Source organism: Miniopterus schreibersii, assembly GCF_964146895.1.
Source record: "Miniopterus schreibersii genome assembly, chromosome: 10".
Taxonomy (NCBI): Eukaryota; Metazoa; Chordata; class Mammalia; order Chiroptera; family Miniopteridae; genus Miniopterus; species Miniopterus schreibersii.
Genome location: NC_138110.1, coordinates 42,170,735 through 42,190,079, shown reverse-complemented (window position 1 = coordinate 42,190,079; position 19,345 = coordinate 42,170,735). Strand labels below are relative to the sequence as shown.

Sequence of the window (19,345 nt, the reverse complement as noted above, 5' to 3'; positions counted from 1 at the left end):
GTTGTTGAATGCTGTTTTCTAGATATTCCTCTCAGCGTGCTTCCTCATTTTGGTGGGTACATGCTCCTGTAGCTTTTTGAGAAGGGGATTACAGGAGGTCATGCCTGTGAGACACCTTACATGTATGGAAATGTATTTTGGCCTAATACTTGATTGGTAGGCTGGCTATAGAATGAAAATAGTTTGAAGTTTCAAGCTTTTGAATTTGTTTCTCTCTCCCTCTACCTCCCTGTTGTCCTATCCTTTCCCATTCTCTTGAGGTATTTGTTTTTAGCACATTTACTGTATCTTTTTAAAAAATTCCTGCTTTCTCATGTCTTGATGAATTGCCTTCGTTAGTGATTTTCAATATTGGTCCTTGGACCATTCATGGTCAGGGAGTGACTAGAACACCTGGGAAGTGCCCTCCTCACCTGGCTTCATGGTGAACCTGCTGTCCTTGGCTTGTTTTATACACTTGCTCCTGGCTAGAAGGCAGGTATGTCACCAGTCTCAAAAGGTCAAAAGGGCATAAACACACACAGTGGGTGCTTCTCATGCCTGGTGAAGCTTCACTCCACAAGCAGAATCATCTGCAGCTGTGTGTTCTCATGAACTGTTTGGGAAGTGACCAGCACTGGGATGTTGCACCTCTGATTGAGAGCATGATGTGCATCTGCTTTGTATAGCCCTGCCCATGGAAGGTTTCTTGATCCTTTGCCTTTAAAGAAATCTCAGAGCCTTTAACATTGTCTTTTGGCATCTTTCTGTCCTGGCGCCTTTGGTGGAGCCCACAAAAATGCAGTATCTCTCCATCCTTTGTGCTGGACACTTGATGGGAACTTTCAAGTTGGAAAATCATGTCTTTGACTCTGGGAAATGTTCTGGTAGTTCTCAGGGTTTGTTTTTCTCGTTTGTTTTTTAAATTTTTTTGCATACCTCCATTAACATGGGCTTTGTTTGAGCACTTCCTTACTTTCTGGTCTTCCTTTTTATTTTTTTCCTCCATTATTTTTTGTCTTTCAAAAACTTGACCTCTTTCATTAACCCTTTTATATTTCTTTGCTGTTATGTTAATGACTGTATTAGTTTGCTAGAGCCGTCATAACAAAGTACCATAGACCAAGTGGCTTAAACAACAGAAATTGTCACAGTTCCGGTAGCTGGAAGTCTGTGATCAAGGTGCTAGAAGGGTTGGTTCCTTCTGAGGGCTGTGAGGGACAATCTGTGTACCTCTCTCCTAGCTTCTTACTGTTTGCTGGCAGTCTTCAGTGTGTCTTGGCTTGTAGATGCAGTACCCTATCTCTACCTTCATGTTCACATGGCTTTCTTCCTGTGTGTGTGTGTCTCTTTCTCCAAATTTCTCCTTTTATAAGGAAGCCAGTCATTGGTTTAGGGCCCACCCTAATGACCTCATTTTAGCTTTATTATCTCTGTAAAGATCCTATTTCTAAATCAGGTTTCATTTTCAGGTATTGAGGGTTAGAACTTCAACTTATATCTCTTTTGGGTACACAGTTCAGTTCATATCTGAGTTTCTAGAGAAGCGTGTGACATCCTCTGTGTTTAATAGAATGTCTAGTTATAGTAGTATTTTCAGAGAAGATTTAGTCACATCTACACAGAATATCAGAAAGCAACTCTTGGGAAGTACTTTTTAGATTACAGCTGGAGATTTTTGTTCAGACTTCTGTGCTACTGTAAAAATTTCTGCTCATTTCCCAAATGTTTAACTTAGTATCTGAGTCATCTCATTTTCTACCCTTGCTTGGTTTCTGAAGTAATTTGAAGGTTGTAAAAATGACTAAAGAGATAATAGCAGCAGTGTCTTGTGAGAAAGTAAATCCTAATCCTAAGTATGGGTGAGCATGATCGGCCAGGTTCTGATGCTCTATCTCCCATGTTAATTATACCCTATTTCTCTTTCAAATGTGAGCCTTCCTGGAGTTTGTTGGTTTTTAAAAATTTTATCATATATTTTCTTGTTTTTGGCTCCCCCAAGCCCTTTACCTAAAGTAGCCTTCTCCTGCCCTTCCTTGCTTTCTGAGAGCATCACTCTTTTTAATTTCCTTCATAATAGTTATCCCAGTCTAGAATTTTATTTTTTGTTTTTTTCTCTCTATTAGAGTCTAACTGCTATGAGAGCAGGTAACTCATCAGGCAAGTTCACTGCTTGATCCCAGCTTAGAATAGAATAGTGCCTGGCACATCAAAGTAGACTCTACTTTTAAACAGATCAATGAGTGAAACAGGCTTTCTTTTCTGGCATTCCAAATGTTGTGTCACTGACCTGTTATTGTTCTTGGAAGTCCTTTTCTCTTGTTCAAGTAGTTAGGTGTGCAAGTCAGCTTGTGATAATGCACAGGCACAGCCTTACTTGGCTTTTTTTTTTTTTTCAAAGCTACATAAAACAGGAACACAGCTCACACTAGAATTATGGGTGATGCTGATAGCAGTGGTACAGTTGGCCTCCATCTCCACAGCCTCTCCCTTTATCCACCCATATGTTCTCCCAGAGCCAGGAAAGGTAGGCCCCTACTCCAATATTTCTGAAAACTTCTACTGGGATCCCAGTAGGCACTGTACAACATAAAGCAGGGCATGAAATTTGAGCTGTATTTTAATTGGCATTGGTAGAAGACTCTCACCCATCTCCACAGCCTCTCTCCATTTCCCCAGGACCATCTGCAGACACCTGCACAGGATGCCTGTAGTTGTGAGTTGTATCTCTGCATTGGTGTATAGGAGTACACATCCCTGCTTCTTGGCCTCATGGTTGTTACCTTCAACTTAACTGTGACAGATGGACCCAGGAAGTTCCAAAGAGCAGTGGAGAAGTGGTGAATTTGTGCTTCCTGATCTAAAAGACTTCCCTCTGGGAAACTAGGGAACTGCATTCCAAAGAGACATTGGAGGTGTTTGAAAAAACTGAGTGTGTTATGGGCACTGAGACTTCTCCTGGTCACTTTTATGACATCTGTTCAGTAAGCTGATGGATTGCTACTTGTTTTTTTCTTGGTTCTTCTTTTAAAAAATTAATTGGGGAAGATCCTCTTCACCTACAGGAGGTATTATAAGATGATTGATACAGTATGTGGTTGGTCAGATTGTTTATGTAAAATCATGGTACTGTCTTAATTTCATCCAAGCACACGGAAAGGCTACAGGCACAATGGCTTGGCATTCTGAGGTTGTCCCAAAGGTGATTGCTATAGTTTTAATCTCACTAATACTTCTTTGAATTTCAGTTAGATTTAGAAAAATACAAGCTTCCAAGAATGAAGTGTACATATTCACGAAGTGTTGAATCTGGCACCTCCTATGCAAAGTTTACAGTCAGCTTTAGAGTTCGTAGCAGATTTAGAGAATTTGGTGTCTATGGCAAGGTCTCTGTAAAACCAAATGATTTTTCTGTGTGATGGTGAGGAGAGGGGAATGAGTTGTGATTCTGTTGTTCTGGGATATATATATATGATATTCAGTAGGTACATACATACAGACAAACATACTGTCACAGGATTTGAGCAAATAGTTCTTTCCTGTGGCCTCACAGTACTTACTGAGGTGGGGTAATGGATGATAATTGATGGGCATTATTCATGATGAAAAATATTACTATTTAAATAACAAGTGCAACATGTTGTTAATAAATCTAAAGTTTACCCATAAGACCTAATTACCTCAAGTTCTTCAGTTTTGTGCTCCATTACACATGGATAATAAGGAAACTGTTGGTCTTCCTATTAAAAAATATAATTGTGCACTGGATAAAGATATAGACAACAAATACAGACAACAGAATGGGGGTTACCAGAGGGAAAAGAGGGCTGGGGGATGGTGAAGTGGATAAAGGGGGTCAAATATATGGCGATGGTAGGAAACACAATGTCAAATTATAATCTTGTACACCTGAAAATTATATAATGCTATTATGTTACCTCAATAAGTTCAGTTTAAAACTATTTTGCTGAACAGTTCGTCCATAAAGCTGCATTCCACCAAAGTAATTTTCAGGAGGAAAGATTATAAGGAAAAAGAGAGGTAAAAGACGTAAGAGCGACATAGATTTTATTATTTCCTTTTCACTTTAGTTGTAGTATTTTTATTTATTTAAATATGTCTTTATTGATTTCAGAGAGAAGAAGGGAGGGGGGGAGAGATAGAAACATCAATAACTGAGTCGTTGATTGGCTGCCTCCTGCATACCCCCCTACTGGGGATCGAGGCCCCAACCTGGGCATGTGCCCTGTCTGGGAATCAAACTGTGATCTCCTGGATCATAGGTTGATGCTCAGCCGCTGAGCCATGCCAGCTGGGTATTTTTTTATTACAAGATTTATATGTGGTGTTAAAGAGAAAACTACAGGGCCAAATGTTGTCACTTGTGCTACAGCCATGATATTGAGGAAAAAATGAAGGCAGGAAATATATAAAATGTAGTCACTTTAGCCAAGTTGCTAAAATTATTAACATTATGAAGGTTGAAGTATGAGGAAGACTTTATTCTTGTTCTTACTAGCCCTGAAACTTAAAATTTTTTAACTTTCCAGTCCTGCATCAATGTCTGGATATACATATGGACATATACCAAGTCCCAGTAAATCCTTTGATTACCTCATATATCCAGACCCCTTGGTATCCCCCTGACATCCATTATCCAGACCACCAGACATGACCAGACTTCCTGGCACCCATCTTGTGGACCAGCTGGCATTCATTACCATGACTCCTAGACCAATCCTAGGGCTAAGAATGCAGGACTGATAATTCTCAAGAATGTACTTTTTACTAAGAGAACTCTTAACTTTTCTTTCTTCAGAACACTCCTGGGTTTTTGCCTGTGTTCCCAGTTTGCAAACTCTTAAGACCATTGGATAAATCTTAACCATTTTAAAAAATGTAACTGTGAAGTAATATGATTGGATAAGTCATATTCAATCAAGTCAAATGTACATTGCCCACGTTAGTGGCAATATGTGCATTTCAATGATGCAGAGCCCCGCCGGGCGTGGCTCAGCGGTTGAGCATTGACCTAGGATCCAGGCGATTGGGGTTTGATTCCTGTTCGGGGCACATGCCCGGGTTGCAGGCTTGATCCCCAGTCGGGGGCGTGCAGGAGGCAGCCGATCAATGACTCATCATTGATGAGATGTTTCTCTCTCTCTCTCTCCCTCTCCTTTCCTCTCTCTGAAATCAATAAAGATATATTTTAAAAAAAATGATCTAGATATTCTCAGAAACATTTTAGAATACCACTTTCATTTAAAATTGCATTCAGAGTCTTGAAATACAAGGTGGGACAAAAATATGTTTACAGTTGTGAATACGCCTAACACAGTTTAGTCTTGTATTATTATTTATAATTATTGTATTTTCCATACAAACAACTGTAAACCTACTTTTACCCCACCGTGTTTATCCTTTTGTACTTAGTGGTGGAAGATCATTACCCTTCAGGTTTTTGGAAATACCCAGAGCACCATCTAATGGATCATGCATGTCAGAGAGAAGAATAATACCTACTTTTGTACTGTTTCAGAGTTGTGACCTTATAGTAATGATACTGATTTTTATTCTGTGATTTTTATCAAAAATTTAAAGAGTTCTTCCAGAAAAACAGAGGAGTACTAATAATATACTGAACAGTGGCATATCAGTGGGATCAGTTTATTGTAGCTTTCAGAGGTGATTAACTTAAAAGACAACTCTGGGAAAAAATAAATTGTCGTAATAAATTGTAACACACCCGTTCTGTGTTTCATTGGTACTGTGTTCTGAGAAGTGGGGAACCTTTCTTCTGATGTTGCTGCTTTCAGGTGCTTCTTTGCTTTCTTAGATCCTATATTTTGTCCTTGCCTTGCAAGGTTAAATTTTAGACATTACCAACATTTAACCTCTAAGAGTAGAAAAGCTGACTTAAGGCTTTACCCCTTGATGGAGAATGCAACTATTATTGCCATCTGGAATTGTGTTCATCTGTAGGTGTGTAATGTAACTCGTGTCATGTATAAATCTGTGTACCAATGCTATAGTTTTTCTTTTAGGAGAACTTTAAGTGGAAGTAGACAATCATTTTCTGAAAGACAATAATCTAAGAATTCTGATTCTTTTTAAGTTAAATTTACCAGGTATCAGACTTAGATGTAACATTAGAATTTTTAAAATACTGAAAAAGTAAGTTTCTTAAGTTATTCTCATAGCAGTGTATTTCTAGCCATTTTGCTGTTCATTTTAGGAATAATGTAAATAAATCTGCATACAAGAATATGAAATGCTTCATATTCTGATGGGGATGTAGTTAGGTTGAGAAACATAGAAGTTTGAAAAAGAAACAATTGGGAGAGCAAGCTCACCACAGAAACATTGCAGAGTTGCTAGGTTCCATTGATCCGTTTAAGGCTACAGATCAATAATTTATACTCTCACCCATCTGTCCTAGCTGGATGACTCTTAGCGCTTATGATGATTCTTCATTAAAATGATAATCTCAATTTCTTGGGTGGTATTTTCTTTAACCTACTAATATGATAGCAAGCAAACTGTAAATTCAGCATCAATAATATGGTTAAAAGCAAAAGCTCTTGAACTCAGACCTTGGTTTATATCCTGACTTCTCCACATAGCAGCTGTAGGACATGAATAGTTCCTCACTGTTGATGAGAGTTATATATATGGGATGTCAATTGTGTATGTCCTTTGTACTCTTATCTCTTGAGATCCTACTGTATTTCTTATTATTTGTATGAATTTTATATATGATAGAATTTTTACATTTTCCCCAAGAAACTACATCCAATGGAATGCTGATTTCCTGGGTTTTAAGTACTTACCCAACATTACAGCCATAGTTCATTTATATAAATGAAAGAAGACAACAGGAAGGGGAGAGTACCAGCTAATTACCAATATTTTTAAAATAAAAAACTAAATAATTGTTTGAAAGAGGTAAAATTACAGCAACAAAATAATTAAAACAGCCATCACTAGTTTTTCAAATGGTTCGGAAAATTTTTAATTAGAAATGTTATGCAGAACCAGCTTAGAATGGGGAAATTCCTCTTAAGAATCAAAGAATATGATCTCATAATTTGTGGTAATTTTCACTTATTTTTCTTTGGTTGTGTTAATATCAACTTTTGCTCGCTTTATTGTTATTTGTTATAGTTTTCTTTGGCTATTTTAAGCCATCTCACTTCTGACTTGGAGTAGAAAAACCCAACACTATGCTTCCTGAAGTACCTTTACTCAGTGTTGTGATACACTGGTTCACTCCTGCTAGTTGTGAGTTTATAGCAAAAATATCTGTTTCTATTTACTATTTTTAGATTTCATACTAATATGACTTGTGTTTTAACAGGATTTCTTGAGAGTGAACAAAATGGAGTGATTAAAGCTCTAGTACATAAAATTGCTTATAACTTAGTATGGCACCCCTGAGTGTTACTTTGGGAACAGGGCCATTGCAAACTGCTGTTCAGAGGGTGAAATGATAGAAGGAAGAGACAAACATTTAAAAAGAAACAGATGTCATTAACAGGCCATGGACATTCATACACACACACCCAGTGAGGCAGCCACCATGGTAGTTCTGAGCAGGGAAAAGGGTTTCCCACTTGTTTTGGTTTTATTTTATTGGAAATATCCAGAATTTGTGACGAATCAAGCCATGATTCTTCTGATCCTTGATTGGGCTGCTTAGCTTTACTCTCTTAATGATCAAACAGGTAGGCTTACCTGCTACAGCTGGACAGCTCTCAGTTTTTTCTTTCTGGTCTCAAAATGTTGGGTGAAAATTTGACCTAGAACATTAGGGTCAGAAGGGTTAGATCTCAGAGGATGTTTAGTCCCAAACTCCTTAGACTGGAATATATACACTGAGGATATTCTAGGCCCATATAGTAAATGTTGTACATTAACCCTTGAACTTTAGCCAGTTAGTCATTATTTTTTTCATATTAAGAAATGGACGCGTAGGAGCAGAATGCAAAATATGTTGAATTTTAAAGGTAAAATATAAGTCTCCAAGAAGATTATCTTTGGGAGTGTCACTTTAAGCTAGGCCTTCTGACCTCAGGAGACCCTCCCCTCCCCTCCTCCCTTTGTTCCTGGAAAGACTTGTTTGCATTTGATCATTCATTCACAGCCCAAATAAAGCAGTCACTAGCTATCCTTTTTAAAGTTCTGGGATTGTGGGAGGATATAATGAAACACTTGAACTTGAGTAAACTGGATAGCTATTTCTAATAAACAGTTAAACTACAAATGTAGTTAAACTATAAATGAAGAGGAATTTTCTTTTGGTTTTGAAGGAAGCATATTAGTCACTTCAGTCACTTTTGGATTGTTTTAATAGGTAAACAGTAAATTTTAAGTAGGTCTAGATGTGGGAAGAAAAACTTAATATGCATTAGTGTAGATGGTAAGAGTCATCTGGCTCAAGAAACTCTGTTTCATGTGGGCTTTGGTCCTTTTGTGCATGGGTCTCTTTTCATACATGAGTGGCCTTGAAAATGCAGAAAGGCACTTGAGTTAATTCTTTCACTATAGAGTAATTATGGTGGAGATTATGAATTCTTTGTAATTGAGGCTTTAAAAATATTTTAATCATAATTTTTTTTTACTACTCAAAACTTTAGTTTTCTCACTACTTTATTGGTAATTCAGTAGAAATAAGTTGCTATTCATAGTATCACCACTGGGGGGGAGTAGTTTATTTTCATGTTTTGTGTTAAAATCAGAATATAATTTGAACCAATTTAGCCCAACTTCAAATAAGCAAATTTCAAGTTAGGAAGTTTTAAATAAATTCTTGTATCTTCTTAAAAAAGTGTTTTATACCTAGTCTCGTATACTAATGGGATTAGTAGTAAACACACACACACACACAAAGGTATATATTTTACTAGTGTCACTAGCTGTGGAATCTAAACAAAATTCTGACACACTCGACTAGCATTTTGGTTTTGTTTCTCTAGCCTTCGGAAAGATTTAAGTCTTGGGGGAAAAAAAATCCAACTTCTACCCACCTTTTAAAAAAAAATTATAATGAAGATGCTATGCAAAAGTAAAAAATAATTTTTCTCGATATTTAACTATTATTCTTATCTTAGCCTATAAAGAAAAAGTTTGACAATATACAGTAGTGTTTTTCTTTGAAAGATCACATGTGAGATTAAGAATTGTTGTTTTGTTTTGTTTTTTTAATCCTCACCTGAGGATATTTTTCCATTGCTTTTCAAAGAGAGTGGAAGGGAGGGAGGGAGAGAGAGAGAGAGAGATGTCTCATTGCCTCCCATCCAAGCCCCTACCAGGGCCGGGAATTGAGCCTGCAACCGAGGTACATGCCCTTGTCTGGAATCGAACCTGGGACCCTTCAGTCCACAGGCAACGCTCTAACCACTGAGTGAAACCGGATGTTGGTTTGGTTTTTAAGTTTTACTTACCAAGTCCAAAAAGCCACCACTCAAGTGACAGGCTGAAAATAGCATGTTGGGTACCAGCCTGGAGGTTAGGTGATCATAAGTCACCATAGGAGGAAGCTGGAGGCATGAGCCTCTTGACTAAACAGATGTTTGGAAGATGAGCTCACCCCCCATTGGTTCATGGTGCATGCTCCCTTGCCCTCAGAACATTTTGTGAGTCATTAATTCAAACACTGAAACAATTCCAATACTAGCAGGAAACTGAAGTGGCTGGCCTGGGGCCTGCTTGTTGTGTAAAAGGCATTTGAGGGCAAAGGTTGTCAAAACAGAGGTCACACCCACCAATCTCTTCCCTCCTGGATTTCATCTCTTTTGTTAGGCCTTTCTTCTTTCCTGTTAATCTCCATCTCTTTTTCCCCTAGCACCTTCTCTTGCCTTAATCTGGCATTGTGGGAAAAAAGCACTGAACCAATAATCTGGTGTCAACTAAGTAGGTGACCTGGGGATAATTGCCTGACTTCTTACTTGGCCTCAGTTTCCTCACGTTTAAAATGGATGAGGTTAATATTTTAAACAATAATAAAATTTTTTTAAAAAAAAATGGATGAGGTTTTGCCCTGGCCAGTGCAGCTCAGTTGGTTGAGGGCCGTCCCAGGCACCAAGAAGTCAGGAGGCAGTCAATCAGTGTTCCTAACATCAATGTATCTCTCTCCCTCCCTCCCTTTCTCTGTCTCTAAAATCAGTAATAAAATGGGTGAGGTTTTCCTCCATTTTTCTCTTTCCCCATGTCTTCATCCCTCCATCTACCCTCCTACTTACAGTTTTCCCCTGCATGTTTTCTTATCTCTTCCAAGTTTTATTTCTTTTGGTTTTCCTTCCCTCCCCCTTCCTCACCTTCTTATGTAGTTTCTCTTTAAATCTCCTTTCTCTTCCACCTCTTATTCTCCTTCCATTTTTTCCCCCACTGGCAGCACCCCAATATCAATTTTTTCTTACTACCATCTGATGCTAGGGATCTGGAACTGCAGTAGGACATGGAGAAAGAGGTTTAAATTTTTATACATTGCATGGTATTTAGATCCCCCCAAAATCACTTCTTGTGAAAGGAATTTGTGTACAGGATGCATATTAGATTACAAGTGCCTGTGGGCACTTCATGTACTTTAGGCTCAAATTAATATCTGATAGGCTGGGCAGCAAGCAGTGTAACATATTGAATGTTTGGTAAAATTTCCCACTTCTCATTTTGGTGAAATTTGTTTTATTATTTGTATCTTAGTGATACATTGCTGCAGTAAACATTACCAACCCCTGTTTATTTGGTCAAACATTTTGAAATTTTATCTTTTTGTGATGTTTAGAGGTAGAAAAAAAGGTTTAATAATGTGAACATCATTAACTCTATGAGGATCAGCTAGTATATTGTTGATGAATTAACTACTTTTATGAAATGTAGTTAATTCATAAACTACATGAATTAACTTCATCTTTAGTTATGCATTTGTAGAAGTTTCACTGAATATCGTTTTTTTACCTCCCTTGCTTTCAAGATTGTCTCAGGGCTCTGAAGTAGTATTGTCCAATGGAATATAATGGGAGCGACATAATTAATTTTAAAATTTCTAGTAATATTAAAAAGTAAAAAAGCAGGTAAAATTAATTTTAAGAGTATATCTTATTTAACTCAGTATATCCAAAATGTTATTTTAACATGTAACCTATACAGTATGTAAAAATTTGAGATTATTTCACATTTTTTTATTTGAAGTCTGTATTTTGTACTGACAGCATATCTTGATTGGTACTAGCCACGTTGCAAATATAACCATATGTGGCTAGTGGCTATTTGTAATGAACAGCACAGTCCTAGACACTGATGAATAAAATAGTATATTTTAATTTAAAAATTAATACATTTTGTCTGTGTGTTAAATGTGTTTTAGGTTTTTTTAAACAATTCATTGAAGTTACTACTATATGTTGACTTACTGAGACCTGGAAAGCAAATTCCAAGAATGTCTGAATTTTATAATGTTGCATTGTCATAATCTTGAAGTTAAATAAATGGTTCATTATTTATATTATTATGTAATATAATTATAATAATTTAATATAATTAATATCTTAACACTTTTATTATTTTTTTCTTTATTTACAATGCTGAGCAGGCTATTTCTCATCCAAAATTGTGAAAATATGCTCGGACATGCCAATATGATAAAGTAAAAAGTTTGGGGTATTTGAGCTGTCTTTGGGCAGCTCATTGATATTTACAAATAAACATAAACTATTTTCCCTTCCCTGATTAATGTATATAAGATTACTTCTCCATATGTATAGTTGTTTTTATTTCTAAAAACGAGGATGTGATTGATTTAGAGAATCATTAACTCAATCCCTGTCCTGTGTGATGGAAGTTGCAATGACTGTCATGTGATTGGGCAGGACTTGGTACCTATCAGTGTAAACACATGGCACAGCCTGTCCCATGCCCTTTCTTATCTCCTTAAGAGGGAAGGGGTTGAGGCGTTCTGAGCAAATCTTATTGGTAAAGTCATGTATGTATTGCTTTTTTTTTTTTTTTTTTGAAAGAACCATTTCCTTTCAGTTTTAACCATATTACAGTGCCTGCAAACAAACAGTTTGTCAGCAGAGCAGCTTTCCGTTTTGATAATTTAGAGTTGTACCTTCATCTTTGAAAAAAGACATGCTTGATAAGCTAGTTCAGGTTTTAAGATGTTTTACTTAGAAGATGATAGTGAAGATGAGGAGGAGAAGGTTCATGAAGGCTCATTAAGGAAAACTGAAGATGTTTACCACGGAAAGGCCTCTGCTGGTATCCTGGTGAGTTACATCCACTTATGTCCTGGTCACTTTGTTTGCTCAGTCTGGGGTAATACTGAAAGAAGAGGGGAGAATACCTCCACCCCCCCCAAAAATGACTAATGCCTTTTCTTTGGAAAATGTAGTGTTGTAAGGGATTTTATTAATTTTTAAATGTTAGTTTCAACAGAAATCTTTGCCCACCTGGTCTCCATAATTCACTCTACGCCATCTTTCTACCTTTTTCCATTTATTAGTTAACAATAACTTTGTGCCTAGAAAAAAATGAAGTTGATGATTGAAACTGAGAATTTTTTAAAAAACTGGTTTCAAACTAAATGTACCTGGTTTCACATTCTCTTTGCATCTAACTGCAGTAGTTGAGGAATAAAAAACATTTAAAAGTTTTACAGTTTTTATTGTTCTAGCCAAAATTTTTTGTAAACTAAACCAATATTTTGAAAGTGGCATTTTATTCTGATATATGATAGTGTGACTGCAATCTTTTTTTCTCCTATGATTGCAAACAAAAAATTTCTGTAAGCCTGACATTGTGGGGAAAATGCATATTGTCTGAGTTTTTAAAAATATATATATATTTTTTATTTTTATGTTTGAGTTTTTTTGTCTAGAGTTTTCTCTCTCACAAAATATATAACAAGTCATTCATATAAACTTGGTGTTAAGTTCTAGAAGTCCTCATTAAGGAAACAAAACCAGGTGAATTAAGGACAATATTATTTAATTCTCCCTATGGAACCTTCTCCTTTAAAAATAATCTGAAGTAATTGCAGTGAGGTAAAGGTATTTTTTAGAAAATTAAGGGTATATGTTTTTATGAAAAGAAGTATAAAATAAACAGGTTAGAAATTGGTTTCTAAAAATCTGGCTCATAATCAGGTTGATTTTAGTTTAAAAATTTTTTTATCACCTTTTTAAAACTACCCCATTTTGTGTATTTTTGCTTTTGGATCTGTTGGTAAAAGTACTTTTTCATGGTTCCCAGGAATTAATGGAACTGGACATTGTTTGAATATGGATATCATTTGAGTATGAATGGAAGTTAGGTGCTACTGAGAGGCACTTTACTTTTGAAATTTCCATTTTAATAGTATAGAGTATATGTATATGTGGATTCATACACGTTTGTTGTAAAGGTCAGAAAGGAGAATAGTGAACATGGCTGATATGAAATATTTTAAAAATTTCATTTAGTGAGTAGCACTAACACAAACCACCCATCATAGGAAGAAGTTCTTATGCTTCCTGCTTTCTAAAGGGGAAGGGAGGGCAATGGGTATTTGATTAGGTTGCATTTTATTATCAGTTCCCTTTTATCGTAATGTTTGAACATTGATTCCGTACCTCCCTGCCCCAAGAGAAACTTGGATTTTCTGAATAGGTAGTGTTCAACACTGGATTTGATATCTGCTTAATAAGCTTGCGCTGATTATATAGGAGTTAGACTTTATAACCTGTGTGTGTGTGTGTGTGTGTGTGTGTGTGACTTTTATAACGTGAGGGGGGGGCAAGGGGGAGAGGGCGAATCCTGGTTGTCAGGGTCCAGGCCCTCAGTGACCTTCATGCTCCCTACTAGTCATATGCTGTCTGGGCATACCTCTTGTTGGAAGGTGAAAGTCTTCATTTTAAAGAAGATGATTTTGTGTGTTTGGAATGTAAATGTATAAATCTAATAACTTAAAACACAACAAGCTTCGTTAGAAATTGGGAATTTCTTAAAAATCATGTTTCCATAATTTCTAAACAAGTGAAAATAATTCCTTTATTTGGCAAGGAAAAGGCCAAAATTGTTTTCGTATTCACATATTCTGAACTTGCAAAATAATCTGTTGGATTATGTACCCCCACTTATTTTAAATTACCTTGATTGCATTTTTATAAAATTGGGGCAGACTGGAGTTCTTAGCTAAACTTGTAATCCCAAGAAATGCTGCTAGAATTCAGTCTTTCTGTGGTTGAGAGCTGGAAGAGACTCTAGGGGGCATCTGGCCATTCTTGTTAAAGATGAGAACCTCTGTTCATGAGGCAGAAGTGAGACTTGACCTTGCTTGGATCTTCCTGTTTTCATCAGCTACAGGGGACTCCAGGAGGCCCTGAGGGGGCAGTGCTTCTCCATCCTTGTCCTCTGCTCTCTTCATCAAAGGACCTGAGCACCTGTATGGTTGAGTCCCAAAAGCTCACTTTTTTTCAGAGAGAATTTTGTATTTTTAAATTATTTACAGCAAGATTTAGTAACTTGAACAGTGGTAGAGGGTAAGTTACCTTGTAGGTGGAATGTGTGGCTTGGGGTAGTGTGTATTATCCTGAGAGTTAGGAAACCCTCAGTAAGGGTGGAGAAGTTGCCATTCCACCCTCCTTCCCCTTTCCCAGCACATTTGTCATTACTCCCTGCTGCCAGAAATCCTAAAACAGCACTAGGTGAGTGTGTCCAAAACCAAACATTATAATCCAGCATGGAAATGTTCACAAAGGTGATTAAATATTTAGTGACATAGAATTTTATTTCCTCACAGAAATGTGGTAGTGTTACTAGTTAGGTAGTTTGGGGGAATAAATTCTGTTAGAATCTATCTGTTTTCACAAATTGTTTGCCTCTTTTAATCCTCATGCCACAGATGAGCTCAGGTATTTGTGGGAGAGTAACTTAGAGACCTTGGGTAGAATTGTGTCTAGGCTGTTTGGAAACTATTATCCATTTTTTATTTATTTATTTATTTATTTATTTTTAAAAATATATCTTTATTGATTTCAGAGAGAGGAAAGAAGAGGGAGAGAGAGAGATAGAAACATCAATAATGAGGGAGTCATTGATCAAGCCCTCAACCCTGGCATGTGCCCTGACCGGGAATCGAACCCTGATTGCCTGAATCCTAGTCGACGCTCAACCCCTGAGCCACACCGGCCGGGCATTATCCATTTTTATATTTATGCCCTCATCTGTTTTCAGAAAGAAAGACTTGGAGATAGCTTACAATTAAAGCAGATGCATATACAACTGCTCCACAATACTGTAGAGTGCATGACTAAAAAATTTAAAGAAAACAAAATTCTCTTTATTTCAGTAAATAGTTATTTGCCACACTAAGTCTCCTGGATGCTCACACATTTTTTCGTTTTCATTTACTAGAATGCCTGAATTGTTTGCTGCTTTGATTTTTGTGAGTAACATAACTGGACAGATAATTCAGCAGATGGCTATATAAATACTACCTCTTTTAGTTTGCCCACATACTTGGTCCTAATTATATACTCTTAGATAGCTGAGCTATTCCATTCATCTATATACTGGGAAAACCCCAGTATATAGATCTAATCCAGGTGCTGGTCAGTCAGTTTTGTGCATAGGAAATAAAAGTTGTAATCCCATCAATGTCTTTAGGCATCTCAAAAAGTCAGCTGTAGGTCTAGTCTAGAGGAATTGGAGGTAGCTATCTGAAAGGATCTAAATAAAAATGTTACTGCTCTTGGAAAAACACTTATTTTTTATATAATTTGTTTTACAATCATACTTTAGGCATTAAATATTCAAGACAACCCAGTTCTGAAGAAATTACAGACACCAATCCTAGAGTAGATAATTTTTGCATGTGTTATACGTTACTTATGTAATTGAAAGTAGAAAAAATAGTTATTTTTTTGTTTTTTTACTATTTTGCTGCTTGTTCCAGAAAAAATTATATATTTTTGTTAATCCTCACCTGAGGATATTTTTTCCATTGATTTTTTTTTTTTTTTTTTTTTTTTTTTTTTAGAGAGAGTAGAAGGGGCTGGGGAGAGAAATATCAACATGAGAGAGATACATGGATCCTGCAACCCAGATACGTGCCCTTGACCTGGAATTGAACCCAAGACCATTTGGCTCACAGGTCGATGCTCTAACCACGGAGCACACCTGCCCGGGCCAGAAAAACAATTTTTTTTAGTTATCTCTTCTTTGAAGCCTATTACATAACCTTAAAACGATTGTCTAAGTTCTCTTACTTTCTTAAGCCGTTTGGGAGAAAGATATTTTTCAAAGGGTAGAAATAACAGTATCCTGATTGATCTTGTTTTATTAACAGTATTGTTTTTACTGTGATGAAGTCATACTTACAACTTTTAGTGCACTTGTGTACCATCTTAACCCTGGCCCCTATCTGTAGAAAAGGCCTTCATCAGAAATTTGCCTAAATCCCAGGAAAACCTGTAGGGAGAGCTGTGTAATCTCTAAAACATTGTTGCATTCTCTGAGACTTACCTAAATTTCACTTGAATGCAAATAGAGAGGCTATCTTCAGTTAGGTCAAGGGGCAGTAGCTGAGATTATAAAAATCATTTGTCATCTCCCTTTTATATTTGAATAGAGCATGAAGTCATAACCATTACAGACTGATATTCAGTCATAAGATTCAAATTGGAAAAGTAATTCACTGAGGGGATGTGAAGCAGGATACACCCTTCAGTTCTCTCTACTCCCCGTGCACTATTTTCAAGAGGGGACTGGGAATTGATCCACTTCCTGTTGTCATCAGACACAGCTTGATAATATGCTATTTTGGGGCCTTTTGGGGGCTTTAAAAAATATTGGTACCTGTAATCTGGAGAGTGGCCTGGGCACTGGGATTCCTCAGAGCACCTCAGTGATTCTGGTGGAAGCCAAGGATGGTGATTCCCAAGGACATTGATTTCCAACTCTGATCAGTGGAACCCTTGCTGAGCTTTAAATAGAAAACATAGATTTTCTAGAGAGACTGAATCAGAATTGAAGGGGGTAGTGGAGCTCAGGAATTATTTTGCTTTGTTTTTAAAACTAAATTACAGACTTTATTCAGATATATTAATATATTTTCTACTGAAGTCCTTTTTCTGTTTCAGAATCCCACCTTGCATTTAGTTGTCATGTCACTGTAGTCTTCAGATCAGTGACAGTACCTCATTCTTTCCGTGTCTTTCATGATCTTAATACTTTCATTGAGTACTGGCCAGTTATTTTGTAGAATTTCCCCCAGATTGAGTTTGTCTGATGTCTCCTAATTAGGTGGAGGTCATGTGTTTTTGGCAAGAAAATCAGAGGCATGGTGTGCCCTTTCCAGTGAATCATTGGGGGGTTCCTGATGTCGATGTGTCTCATTACTGGTGAGGTTTCCCGAGATCACTTAATGCAGATGGTATTTGTAGGTTTTTTTACTGTTAAGTTACTATTTGTCTTTTTGTAATGAATGTATATCTTGGGAAAGATACTTTGAGAATATGCAAGCATCCTATTTCTCCTCAAACTTTAATCCTTTATTTTTAACATCCAGTGCTTGCCACAATTATTACTGTGATGTTCTCTTTCCATCATTCTTTACTTATTAATTGGAATTGATCTTTTAAGAGAAAGCTGTCTCTTCTCTCTACTTATTTATTAATTTAATTTATATAATTGTGGACTCGTGAATATTTTAGTCTGTAGGCTATCATTATTTTGTTGCTCACATTGCTCTAGCTTTCACCATTGGGGACTATTTCACATTGGCTCCTGTGTTTATTTAACATGCTCCTATTCTTTTGATTTTGAGTGCTTTCCTACTTTCTGGCACCATTAGATACACTAGCATCATCTTGAATGTTCCTGTCCCCAGCCCTAGGATCAACCACTTCTCCAAGTAATCCTGGCTCTTTTTATTGGAAAATAGTATTTAGAAACCAAGATCTGGTTTCTAGGTGTGTTTACTGCTTCTAGAGTATTCTTTTTTTTTTTTCAATCCTCACTTGCAGTTATGTTTTATTGATTTTAAAGAGAGAGGAAGAGGGAGAGGGAGGAAGGAAGGAAGAGAGAGAGAGAGAGAGAGAGAGAGAGAAATAAGTATCAATGTGAGAGAGAAACATGGATCGGTTGCCTCTGACCAGGAAATGACCCTGCAACCTAGGTATGTGCCCTCTCCAGGAATCAAACCCGCAACCTTTTTTGGTGTACAGGACGATGCTGCAACCAACTAAGCCACCCAACCAGGCCTTCTAGAGTATTCATGATTCTAGATCCGCCTAGATCTAGAGAGAGAGGCCAGATATTAAATATGTATTCTAGCCCAGTCATAAGCACATCTATATTTGTGCATCTGTGTCCATGGACACTTTCAATTCCAGGCCAATACCACAGGGTTCCTTTAAGCCTCCCCTGTAGAAAATTGTGTTTTTAGACATTTCCTAGGAGCTTATGATTACTCACATTTGGGGAACAATGACTTTTGGGTATATATCTGTTAGGTGCATGGTGGACCCAAAGGCAAAGGCTCTTGTTGCTTTGTTAAGTACTTGTCATTGATGAACCGTCTCTTTCTTAGAATCATTTTCCATACTTGAGTTAATCATTATTTCTTCTTATACTGAAAGAATTTTTATGTAACTCTTCTAGGAAAAAATGTTCCGTTTCTTGTAGTGGAGTGGATGGAAACTGGTCTAGTTTTTGTGGCCAGCATTCTTACAAAAATTTGTGAGGAGAAATTGAGTACACTTGAGACAATGTTTAGTGGTTTGAGTGCACAGGGAGACTGTGTGTACAGGGTGGGTCAAAAGTAGGTTTACAGTTGTGAGTACAGGAAACACAGTTTAGCACTGTATTGTTAGTAATTGTATTATTTCCCATACAAACAACTGTAAACCTACTTTTAACCCCTCTGTGTATTAATATGCACACAACCCGCTCAAACAAATGACAAAAGTTGCAGAATTTCACTAAAACCAAATTTATTTTAATCCTTGAATTATCTTTTTTTTTTTTTTTCTTTTTTGGATAAGGCAGTCTGCATTCTTTTCCTAAAGTGCAGCTTTCTTTCTAAAACAGGTACTTTATCAGACTTCTTGATGATAAACCCTTCAGTCTTGGGTTATTGAGGGTGCAGGCGCTTGTTAAGTTAGCAGCTGCTAAATTTAAGTGCAGTGCCCTTCAAATCCTACAGATGTAATTTATCTGGCATGTTCCTACCTGAACTTAACTAGGTAATATGATGCAGGTTAAAGGACTTTCAACCCAGGGAATTAACACAGTTGGTACAGATTTAAATTTCAACTTAATTCATCTCTGATACATTCTTTTGCGAGGATAAGAGGAAGATGAGTGAAGATTAACATGTCTTTTC

At 36.9% G+C, this 19,345-nt stretch overlaps 1 protein-coding gene across 4 annotated transcripts in view; it reads left to right on the top strand.

The window, feature by feature from the left end:
* The window catches only part of LPIN2 (lipin 2), a 71,624-nt gene that overhangs the window by 7,212 nt on the left and 45,067 nt on the right, over positions 1–19,345 (top strand). The window contains exon 1 of one of the 4 annotated variants that reach the window (XM_081149076.1): positions 11,925–12,245. The exons of 2 other annotated variants lie outside the window; for them this stretch is intronic. In XM_081149076.1, coding sequence (XP_081005202.1) covers positions 12,138–12,245 — 108 coding nt within the window. In that variant the 5' untranslated portion in view covers positions 11,925–12,137. Of the gene's footprint in view, positions 1–11,924; positions 12,246–19,345 lie in introns of those variants that run through there. One more of the 4 variants, XM_081149079.1, reaches the window with a different exon arrangement.